We start from the raw sequence: 11,676 nt of genomic DNA, 5'->3' as shown, positions 1-11,676 counted from the left end.
GGGTGGTGAGACCCTGGCACAGGTTGCCCAGAGAGGGGGTGGCAGCCCCATCCCTGGGAGTTTTTCAGGCCAGGCTGGATGGGGCTCTGGGCAGCCTGATCTAGTGGGGGATGTCCCTGCCCATGGCAGAGGGGTGGAGCTTTAAGGTCCCCTCCAACCCTGACAATGCTATGTTGAGTAAGGGGACTACTTTTGGCTTCTGGTTGTTCCTTGTCCAGTAATGGGGTAGCCGGAGGTAAAACCTGTCCTCATTTGGTATTAAAAACAGGTAAAAAGCTAGTTTGGCAGCCTGGTCAAAACACAGAAATCAGGTTTGTTTTCTGCCATCTCCTGCTGCAGCTCAACAGCTGCTCAGCAGGTCTGGAAAAGTTTTTTCCACTGGTGAAAAATGAAAAAGTCATAGGAGTTCAAGAGGGCATGCAATGCAACATCCAGGGATCCTACTCAAACCCTGTATGGGGAGAGGCAAGGCTGTATGAAAGGTCGTGAAGAAGAAGCATTGATCTTTTACCATCTCAGGGCTCAGATGTACAGAGAAGGGAAAACCCTCAAGCACCCAACGTTGGGTCCAATCAAACCTTCCTGGAGAAACCCGCTAGACGAATGGTTGCAGTGGTCAACAGCCACTTCTCCACCCCTCCAACTGCATCCCCTGCTTCCAGGGGTCCACAGCATCACCCCGGGCGTCGTGCTTACCATTAGCCAGATGGGAAAAGGCACCTTGCGAAGGATGTGGGAGCTGTCGGAGGTGACCGACTGGACACCGGCACACCACAGGATGGAGTATAGCCAGGGCTCGTTCACAGTGTAGAGATTCACACTTAGGTTCACCATGGCGTAGTCCCTGCCAGAAGACAGACCGGGTGAGATGTGAGTTGCCCAGCAAACATCAGACCCTCATCTTCAAGAGGGAAGTTCTTGTCGTCAGCCACCGTCGTAGTTGCAGCTAGATTTATTGGGTTAGAATTGCATGAAATATTGTGGGGTTTTTTTGTAGCAAGGCACAGTCACTTCATAAGCAACCCAAGGGCACTGCAATCAAGTGGTTTGAAGTTGAAAGCTGTGTGTCTGAGCCGGGCCACAGACCAGCTCAGATACCTCCTCACGAGTGATGGACGTGGCATGTTTTTGTAACAACTGCCTCATCACGTTGATGTAAAATTCACACCCGGCTCAGATGCCTCTAACACTTCATAGGCAATTTGCTTAATTAAAACCTGACAGACGCATTTCCAACATCAATTCCTACAACCTCTATATGCCCTTGTTTTTTGAGATGGCTGCAGAATTACAGCTTCTGGTCTCCTGAGATCATTTTCCAAGAAGCTGAAACCGCAAGCTGGGGTGCAGGAGCTGTCAGCAGCAAACCTAGAACTGAAAATGGACTCTCTGTACCTGAATGATTTGCATAAGTTGCTCTATTTCCTTATCTACAAACCAGAAGCATCACTGATCTCCCTCACGTGGGCAACACGGAGATTAATCCTTGCAATTTAATCTTGGCAAAGCACTTTGAGGATGAAGGCCACTGCAGAAAATGTGGACATAGTCAGACATCGGAACAGGCTGCCCAGGGTGGTGTTTAAAGGTCATTGAGATGTGGGGTTGGGGGAGATGGTTTAGGGGTGAGCTCTGTAGAGTAGGGTCAGTGGTTGGACTCGATGATCCAACCTGAAGGGGATTTTCCAACCTGAAGGATTCTATGACATCTCAAAGCGATCAAGCTGCTCCAGAGGCTAAAGGATTCTCAAGGGCAGGGTAATCAGCAGCAATGTTACACCCAGATGCTGATTTTGGGATAGGACTGAGGAAACTGTGTTAATCCAGGGCTTGTTTGAGCCTGCTGCAGAACTGGGCACCACAGGGCCCTTCAGGGTTCAAGAGACACTCAGGTGGCAGGTCTGGAGAGAGCTGAAGTGGGACTGATGAGAGATTGAGGCTGATGAGCTGGTTCAGACGAGACAGCCTGCACATGGTCGTCTCCATGAGACAGAGAAAATAGGTAGAGGGGTGGAAAAAGATGACAAGAGTTATCCTGTAGGTAAAGCACAGGCTTGGTTTTAAAGGGGGAGCAACCAGACCCATCACTGGCAGCCGTGGAAAGCCACCACGGGATTATGGTAAATGGAACCAAGCTCTCAAACAGGTGTGGGCTCAGCTCCTCCTTACACTCATTCCAAATCCAGAGCAAGACAAACCCTTTGAAGATACTCTACTTCTGCAAACCTGCTTCACTTTCAGATATGTCTTTGGGGAAAAAGGTCAATTAAAAAAACCAGGAAAGCTCTACTAGTGACGATCTGCCCTTTCCGAGAAGGGGGTAAAGCTGGGAGCTAACACACCGCACGGTTCAAATCCAGGTTCAGGCAAAAAGACAGGAAATCCATGCTGTGCCAACCTCATTAAAGAGGAGACCTGACCAGTCTAAACAGCTGACAAAGGACACTAATGAAACGGGTGAATTCTCTGCAAAGAGAAACTTTTGAAAGCACATCCAGACTTTGGACTAATCAAAATTCTGCGGTAGCAACTCTGGAGCAGACAAACAGAGGCAAAGGGCAGCTGCTAATGAGGACGAAACAGCACTTGGAGGTACTCGGTGTGAAAAGCCTTTGCTTTTTCCCAGAGCTGACAGAGTAATAAGAATCACACGATTCTTATTTTCATATTTCAAAATACGTTCATACATCGAATTAGCACGTAGAGTTGTCAGATCGAGTCCCGGAGAATAGTCTGGATTCTGGGTGATGGGCAGGGATAAGCTTTTGCAGCTCAAGTTTTCCAGGAATAGCCTGGATTTTGGGTGATGGGCAGCTCAAGTTTTCAAGAGTGAGTCCATCTGAAAAGGCACCTCAGTGCATGTAAAACAGAGGATGGTAGTAAACAGTTCCTTCTCAGACTGGCAACCAGTCACAAGTGGGATCCTCTAGTGATCAATATTGGGCCCAACGCTGTTTAATATCTTTATAAATTATCTGGATGCTGGGATCAAGAGCATACTGATGATGTTTGTGGGTGACATCAAAATGAGTGGGGAAGTTGACAGTCCAGACAGGAGAGCCACCCTCCAGAGAGACCTGGAGGAGTGGGCTAGCGGGAATCTTATGATATTCAATGGGGACAAGTGTAAGGTTTTTCACCTGGGAGCACACAACCTATGAATGCAGCTTGGACTGGGATCCACGTGGCTGGATGCTCTCCCCGGATGCTGCGCTAGAGAGAGGGACTTGGGGGTCTTGGTGGTCATCAGGCTCAACAGGAGTGAACAGTGCACTGCAGTGGCAAAGAAAGCAAACAGGATGCTGGTCTGCATGAACAAAGGCGTCAGCAGCGGAGAAAAAGTCATAGAATAGTTTCAGCTGGAAGAGACCTTAAAGATCATCAAGTCCAGCCTTTGTCCCAGCCCTATCAACCAGCTAAACGATGCCCCCCAGTGCAATAACTCACCTGTCTCTTAAACACCTCCAGGGATGGTGACCCAACCACCTCGCTGGGCAGCCTAAGTCATCACACCACCCTACTCAGCACCTTGAGTACTGTGTTCAGTTTTGGTCCCCGCTATATAGAAGATGCTGACAACTGGAAAGGGTCCAGAGAAGGGCCAAGAGGATGATCAGAGGACTAGGAGACCTGCTGTTGGAAGAAAGGCTGAGAGAACTGGGTTTGTTCAGCCTTGAGAAGGCTCAGGGGAGACCTTATTCCCATGTACCAGTGCATAAAGTCTGGCTGCCAAGAAGATGGAGATTCCCTTTTTACGAGGAGTCACATGGATAAGACAAGGGGTAATGGGTACAAGCTGCTCCTGGGGAGATTCCAAATGGACTCCAGAGGAAAATTTTTCACTATGAGAGCAATTAAACACTGAAATATTCTTCCAGGGGAAGCAGTGGATTCCTCAACTTTAGACCGTTTCAAAGCTCAGCTTGGCAGGGTGCTGGGCCATCTCATTTAAACTGTATTTCTTTACCTTAAAGGGTTGGACTAGATGATCCAAGCCTTCCAACCTGGTATTCTATGATTCTGTGCTAGCCTGGGATGATCAGAACAGACACTGCTGGGCCAGGGACGCACGCAGAGCCTTGAACGTGGTTTACTTGTGCGGTGCCCGAGCGCAGCGCCGTACCTGACATCCTCATTCGTGACCTTGGTGTAACGCAGGTTGAGCTTCACGATGCCCTTCTCCCTCATGCGCTCCGCGTCCAGCTTGAGGCCAGAAGTCTGCTGGAAACCCGGCGCGATCTGTCTGACCAGCTGCCTCTCTGCGTCCGGCAGCCACATCACCTGCGGAGGGGGCGAGACTTGAGGATGGCTACGGCAAAGATAGTTCACAAAGCAGCTTAGTAGGCAGCCAGTTTACACCAAGCCAGAGGCAAAATCGCACAAGAGACTGCCTTGTTTGTCACGCAGATTGTCTAGGAAGTGCTTACAGCCTTCCACATCTTTAATCAAACACAGCTCAGGACTATCCTTGAGCCTAAAGGACTGTAATGCACAAAAAGGTGAAAAGAGTTCGGATACAAAGAGATCAGGCCAAGGGTTCATGAGAAGTGGTGTGTCCTTGAAAACTTGCCCAGTTCAGGGCATGGAGAGAACTAAGGACACAACATTAACAGCATAGAAGAAGTCTCTCATGATCCCACGGCTCAGACTAGTTTTATTGACCCTCTTTTATCAGGGCAATTCCAACCCAAGGCAAAGATTTCCTTAAGTTCATGCCACACTTGGAAAGCACGTCAAATTAATTACTGTTAATATGCTCAGCTGGTACACGTCAAGTGGATGAGGAACTGAGGTGAGTAGTTTTATGGTTTGTGCCATGCAGAGGCTGGGCCCAATCAGATAATCCCAGCAGCACCACTGAGCATTGCATTGCTTTAACCCATGGTTAAACTCAGCAACACTCATCTACCAAAGCATCAAAGCAACACAGATGCATTCATTTTCAACACGGAACCATAAAACCTGGGTGAGAAATATCACTTCACAACTCCACGTTTTGATCTATGTTTTGATTGTTTTTCTCCTGCCAATATCCAAGGGCCAGAGAGCATGGTCTTCCTTTAACCAGTCCATATTCAAAGCAGAGTGCAGGGCAAGTGAAAGGACCAGATTTCCTTCCTAAGACAAGTGAAGGAGGAAGGTTTTCCATGGGACACCCAGAATCTCCAGATTTAGGTGCCCTTCTGACACATGGGAAGTGGTGCTCTCCCTCCAAAAGACATGGATGTATCAAAAGGAGCTCCTGATGGGCTGGGTGAAGATCTATACCTCATGGTCAGAGAGGACATATTTAGCAAGGCTGGCTGGAGTCTGACTCCAAACACTCAGAGTCAAAAATAAAAATGTTTGCAATAACCCAGAAAGGACAATTGTGGAATCTCTGCAGGTCCATAGACCTCTTTTTGGCTGAAAACCCCTCGGCTCCAGGACATCCATCTCTCCTCCAAAAAGAAGCTGGCTCAAGGCTGAAACAGTTGCTCAGCCCGGGGAAAGGATTATTTTAAACCAAGGAGCTGGAGGGAGAGGAATGACTCTCTGCTTTTCATAACCACCCTCCAGGACTCAAGCCCCTTCCCTCGTGTCTAAGGCTCTCAGTGAATCGCTCAGTGGGAAGGAATCTCAGGAGATCTCTACTCCAACACAAACTAGTGCCAGCTCTGATTTGAAACAAGCTGCCCAGGGCTTTGTCCAGCAGTTTGTAAAGCTCCAAGGATGAAGATCCCTCAGTCTTTCCTGGTCCCCCTCAATACTCGCGTGCCCTCACAGGGAAAATTATTTTCCTTATATCCAGCAAACCCCTCTCCTGTTCCAGGCACAGTCCTCCCCAGCATGACATCTTGGCATGAAGTGGCATTTCCAATCCAGTGTTCAAATGGATCAAATGAGACAAATGAGGATGCAGGGAACTCATAAAAGAGGGTAACTCTGAAAAACATCACCAACCCCACAGAACTCACAGCCTGTTGCCGAATTCCCGACGCCAGGATGGTTTCCAGGGTGATATTGATGTAAGTGCTGTAGTAGGGATGAGCTGGCGGCAGGTCCTGGAAGTTCAGGATGAGCGATGTGTTGTCCTTGATCACCTCCAGCATATCTGCCAGCTTGCAGACTGACTGATTGGCAGCTTCCAAGTAGTCAGACCTTGAGAGAGACCCAGCCGTCCAGAAAGGGTCGTTCTGAAAGCAAAGCACCTCCCTGCGTTAGTACCACAGACCCTGGACTCCACCAATAGAGGTGAAGACCCTTCTCTATCCCACCTTGGCAACAGCAGAGGATGCTCAAAGCTATGTTTGACGACCATCTTGCAGCCTGCTGATGTTCTGTGCCTCAGTTTCCCCACCCAAGGGGAGGTCAGATCCTTACTGAAAGCAAGGTGTGCTAAGCAGGTCACCTCCCTTCCAGGAGGAGAGTAGAGCTATAGGGCAGTAATGTAATTTTCCAAAGTAGTAAGCTAAAAATGAACTTTCTCACACTATATAATATGATCACCTAGGATTCCTTCATTCTTCCAAAATGAAAAGGATCAGCTATTACATAACTAAATGATTGGAGGGGAGCTATGGGCTCCCGACTTAAAGACATTCAGGAATGACAACTGCTCTCCAAGAAGGTTATTGCCACTGGCCAGAGGCTTTGGCAGAAAGAAATCCCACCTGCAACTTGGCTGCAGGCCCAAGGATGGGTCAAAGCCCATCCCATAGCAATTCCTCCCTCCCTCTGGACTTTTAAGGCTGAATTTCTTGCTTTTTCTTTGTAAAGACAATTGTCTCCAAAAGTAAATTAAAGAAAAAGGAACAGCATATAACACACTGCCTTTTCTGTTCTCTTTATAAGCATGTGCACTCTCCTGTGGGGTCTTGATGTTCTTTGCGGTGTCAATCAGGCATCAAGACTCTTCCAGGTGGTGGAAGAGGCACACAAAGACAATGCAACTTTCAGACCAGGTCTAAGTTTAGTAGAGGACAGAACTAAATGTGGTCTTTGGTCTAGCTGCACTTCAGATCACTCCACCAATGAGATGGATCTACAATCTTTCCACCTCAAAGAAGGTTTCACCCCATGGCTCGAGGACACCCTCTCCATGGCTGTACGCACTTTTAAGAACCACTCTCCAGCATTGAGCTTTTCCAGGTCGGTCCAGTTGAACATGGAGGAGTGCTCATAAGCCCGTTCTGGAAACACTTCATCCACATTTGTCGTTCTCCTGAGTGTCTTGTCGTGCATCAGAAATGGCACTCCATCATAGCTGCAAAGACAGTGAGAGGCTGCTGTTACAGGTGCACAACCATGTACACAGAACTAGAAAAATACCTGTTCCCACTCCAGCCTCTCTCATGGCTTCAAATCAAAATCATTGAGAAGACCCTGACCAGTTTAACATGTTCCCAGCATCCCCAAGACGAGTCAAAATGAGATGTACCCAGAGGAAAAAGCCTCTTGGATACCCATTAGATGTTTGCAGTCACTCAAAAGCTGACATAATCCTATCCATCCCTCCCTCCTCCCCACTACCCTCCTTAAAAATGTAGAGAGGGCCAAATTCAGGTGGACAAGAACATCCACCCTGAAATGTTCACATTAACCAAAGCTTTCCGCAGTGTCTGTAGCTCCCAGCAATATCAGAGGTTTTCCCTACCCTACATTCACACACACAAACTATTCTCAAATTGTTAACAGTAGATGATGAGTGAGATTTTCAAAAGCTCTCAGGCTGTATGAGACCTTAATGGTCACAGGCTTTCAGCAAGATGCAAGGGTTCCAAGGTACCAAAAGTGCTTTTAAATTGCCTTTTCCGGTTGCACATTGGATTCAGGAAACAGCCATGCTCACATGAGTTATTAAGTTTATGGACCTTAGACAAAACACACCTCTTAGATGAAACTAAAGAGCCAAATGTGTGCCCTGTGTTTTTTTAGCCACCTAGATACTACAAAACAATGGTTTTGGGAAGCCCAAAAAGCTCTTTAAATTATGTTCCACCCAATTTTCTGTGACTGGATGTGTGGTAACACCACACAGTGCAGCGATGGTTTCTATCAAGGGCAGGTGGACAGTTGCCTGCATTCGGAAATCAAGATAAACCCAGGGCAGTCAGCCTGACTGTGATGACATTTTCCAAAGCAAGGGGCCCATCTTCATAATGAGAAACTTAGATAAGGTCTGGAAAGGAGATGGGGTTAAAATACAAAAACCCATTTAAATTAGGAGACAATCCAGAGCACTAACTCCCAGAGCTGGAGGGAAAACAAGAACCAATTTTAAATGATGGAGCAAATGCTGCCTCAGCTTTACCATTGCTGCAGAAGTCCCTTATCACAAAGGTCACTGGCATCTTTATTTGCTATTTCTAGCATGCACTGTGCCAATGACTTCCCCCCAACCCAAAGCGACACGCTGACACAGCAATCCCATGCTCAGCAGCACACCGCGCTGCCGCAATCAGAAGGTCTTTTAATAAATACAGTAAAAAAAAAAAAAAAAGACACTAAGCAACTGCAGAATTTAGAGTGTGGAGTGTTTAAGGGAGATAGGAACTCAAGTTTTAACACCTCATAGTAGAGCATCAGCAGATACTGCTAAGCCTTAGCCACAGCGTGGAAACCCTGCGAAGCATTTAACATTCGCTCCGTCTCGTCTAATCCTTCGCCACACGGAGTCACTCAGCACGACCCAAGGCTAACCACAACATATTAGCAGGCACAGGTTTGAAAAAAATAATTCAGAGACAGAAATTGGAGCTCAGAGGGTGAGACGTGGGAGGAGGTAGAATATGAGAGAGGAACACGCGGCGATACTATGCTCCCGCTGCTGTATCAGCAGGATGTTACTAATGTATAGAAATATCTGAGGGGTGGGAGTCAAGGGGAAGGGGACAATCTCTGCTCAGTGGTGCCCAGCAATGGAACAAGGAATAATGGGTTTGAGTTAGACCATGGGAAGTTCCAGCTCAACGTGAGGAGAAACTTGTTGGCTGTGCGGGTGCCGGAGCCCTGGCCCAGGCTGCCCAGAGAAGGGTGTGGAGTCTCCTGCTCTGGAGACTTTCCAAGCCGCCTGGACACGTTACTGCGTGGCTGCCCTGGGTGACCCTGCTCTGGCAGGGGGTTGGACTGAATGATCACTAGAGGTCCCTTCCAACCCTCAACATTCTATGATTCTGTGATGACCAGTGCTGCCTTTATAACCAGGGCCACCCAGTTTGGGTTCTGCATTGGGTAGGGAGCAGGGTGTGATGGGTCTGAGTGTATGTCCAAGTAGCCTACCCACGGCTGATATGTGCCTAGAAGAACATGGAAACATCCCCAGAGGGGTGGTCCTGGATTGAGTGGACCCATCCAGCCTCATGAAGAGCATCTTTAGAATCATAGAATCGTGTCAGCTGGAAGAGACCTAGAAGATTGAGTCCAACCCAGCCCTATCAACCTACTAAACAATTCCCCCCAATGCTATGTCCATCTGTCTCTTAAGTACCTCCAGGGACGGTGACTCAACCTCCTCCCTGGGCAGCCTGTTCCAATGCCTGACAACCCTTTTAGTATAGAGATTCTTCCTAACATCTAACCTGATATCTATCCTTTCCTAATATCTATCTTCTCAGAAGGATAAGGACAGCAAGGAGTGTTCTGTCACAAACTCTCCCCAGAGATGCTGCCAGCCATATCGAAGGCTCACGTTTTGGTCTGAAAGTCACTGGAGTACTCTTTTCATAAAGACACTTGGGTCTCCTAAAGAGAGACTCGGTTAATTGGGCCATCAAGGACATTGTCTGAGCTTGGACTGCTTTGTTTAAGCTTGGACTGCTCCTCTGGGATGGCTGATGAGCAGCAACACGGAAAGCTCTTGGAGTTTTTCCATCTGTCCTCCTCCAAAAAAGTCCACCTCTCTCCTTGGCCAGTGCTAATGGAAGCAATTGATTCAGCCACATGAGCCGAGTGCTCGCCTGCGAGTCTGAACAGCCAAGCAGTTGTCCTTTCACAACAGTTAACAAACTGATTTTGGAAAGAACAAGCATACATCCCGATTCATACTTCACCCTTCCACAATGACCTTCCACTCCCCAGTGGAGAGGAAATTGTGTCTTGTGCCAAGGCCAGCTGACTTCAAGCCAGGCTAGAAACCAGGTGCTGTGTTTCACAGCAATAAGGTAAGCTCAAGGATAAACTAGAGTCTTCCTGCAAATGAAGATTAGTTTCATGATCAGGGTATCCAAGTTCCAACTTCACCATTAATCATCATCTCAGTGGAACAATGAGTAGCCCCTGTGCATTACAAATGGAGACAGCTCAGAGTTGTCAGACACATGCACCGCAAGAGCCCTTTTCAATGGGAAAGAGCAGTAACAACAAGTCACACATCAGATAGGAAAGACCCATCAACATGGTTTGGACCTTCCAAGACAGAGAAAGCCTCAGACCAGCCAGCACACTGGCTTACCTCAGTACAACATCAGCTTGGACTCCGTACATCTTCTGCTCCACCGCCTTCTGGAAGGACATCAGAGTGTTTTCTGGTGCCAGCTACGGGGGAAAAAGAGCAACGAGAGATTAGCAATAAGTGGAAACATTCGCAAAATGGTGTTTGTGAGGTTTAGAGATATTAAGGAGGCAAAACAATCTTGTTTTGCGGATTACGCGCCAACCAGTTCCACTGGCATACCAGTGACCCCCAGAAAGAATTGCATCTTACTGAAGTCTGGAGATGACCAATGCGTTTGCCTCCACTGATGGTCTTTCACACACAGGACAGAGTTCAAAGCAGAGTTATCGTGGTCTTCAATGCCAGAAACTCAACTCACCTGAGATCTGGTGCAAAACCAGTGTACAAGGGATTAGCTCACCAGTGTGGTCCTCCATTCAGTAGCTTGCTGAAGACATCCAGCAAGTGATTGTTAAAGTGATAGCAATTTTCCTTTCACTAGTTATATCTAGAACCACCTAAACCACCTTAACAGTTCTTCATTCTCCTGTTTTTCTATGCAACCAGGGGCTATGATGCCATTACAGAAAGAAGAAATTCCATAAACCAGGGTATTATCCATACCATGAAGAACTAGACCACAGGTTCTGTAGCACACACTATATTTCCACATCTACTCACTCAATAAAGTCACCTCTTGGTCTAAAAATCCATTGATTTCTCTAATAACTAGTGCTCTAGCTAGTGTTAACAAGAATTTGAAAAAAACATCCTTAAGCCTAGAAAATTTGTCCCCATGGCTGTCCCAGATAAGGACTTAAATTTTTTTTTCAAATTCCTTCCTGTTGAATGGAGCAGATGGTAACAGAATTTGGGTTTAAAAACAATATAGTGTAAAGACAAATACTTTGTTTTTCTACAAACCAAGTACACTATAGCTAGCCCCAAAATGTCCAAAAACCAACAACAGACAGACTGGGAAAAAAATATTAAAAAAACGACAGCTGTGGAGAGAAAATCCGGCAGGTTTTCTGCACTAAAATATGAGCATATCAAAATAAAGCTATTTAAAAATAAAATTTTCTTTTATCCAATTTTGCTTTAAGGTTTAGAGCACCTGTAACATCCTGCTTTTCTATTCATCTCAGCCACCTCCAGGACCAGTATGTTTCCATCAAGACACAATGAGCTTTCAACAACCCAGGATTTTCAGGAATTGCTCAGGGGTTGGGAAAAGGAACAGTTAAGAACAAAGGCCTAAA

At 47.0% G+C, this 11,676-nt stretch overlaps 1 protein-coding gene across 1 annotated transcript in view; it reads right to left on the bottom strand.

The window, feature by feature from the left end:
* GDPD5 (glycerophosphodiester phosphodiesterase domain containing 5) overlaps positions 1–11,676 on the bottom strand; it is a gene marked incomplete at its 5' end in the record, with an annotated part of 42,300 nt that overhangs the window by 12,013 nt on the left and 18,611 nt on the right. The window contains 5 exons of the mRNA XM_009866261.1: positions 697–844; positions 4,124–4,281; positions 5,958–6,176; positions 7,096–7,246; positions 10,433–10,515. Coding sequence (XP_009864563.1) covers positions 697–844; positions 4,124–4,281; positions 5,958–6,176; positions 7,096–7,246; positions 10,433–10,515 — 759 coding nt within the window. The remainder of the gene's footprint in view (positions 1–696; positions 845–4,123; positions 4,282–5,957; positions 6,177–7,095; positions 7,247–10,432; positions 10,516–11,676) is intronic.

Source organism: Apaloderma vittatum, unplaced genomic scaffold (genome assembly GCF_000703405.1).
Source record: "Apaloderma vittatum isolate BGI_N311 unplaced genomic scaffold, ASM70340v1 scaffold11873, whole genome shotgun sequence".
NCBI classification, from domain to species: domain Eukaryota; kingdom Metazoa; phylum Chordata; class Aves; order Trogoniformes; family Trogonidae; genus Apaloderma; species Apaloderma vittatum.
Note: the sequence above shows the minus strand (reverse complement) of the source record. Positions and strands in the feature narration are given on the sequence as shown.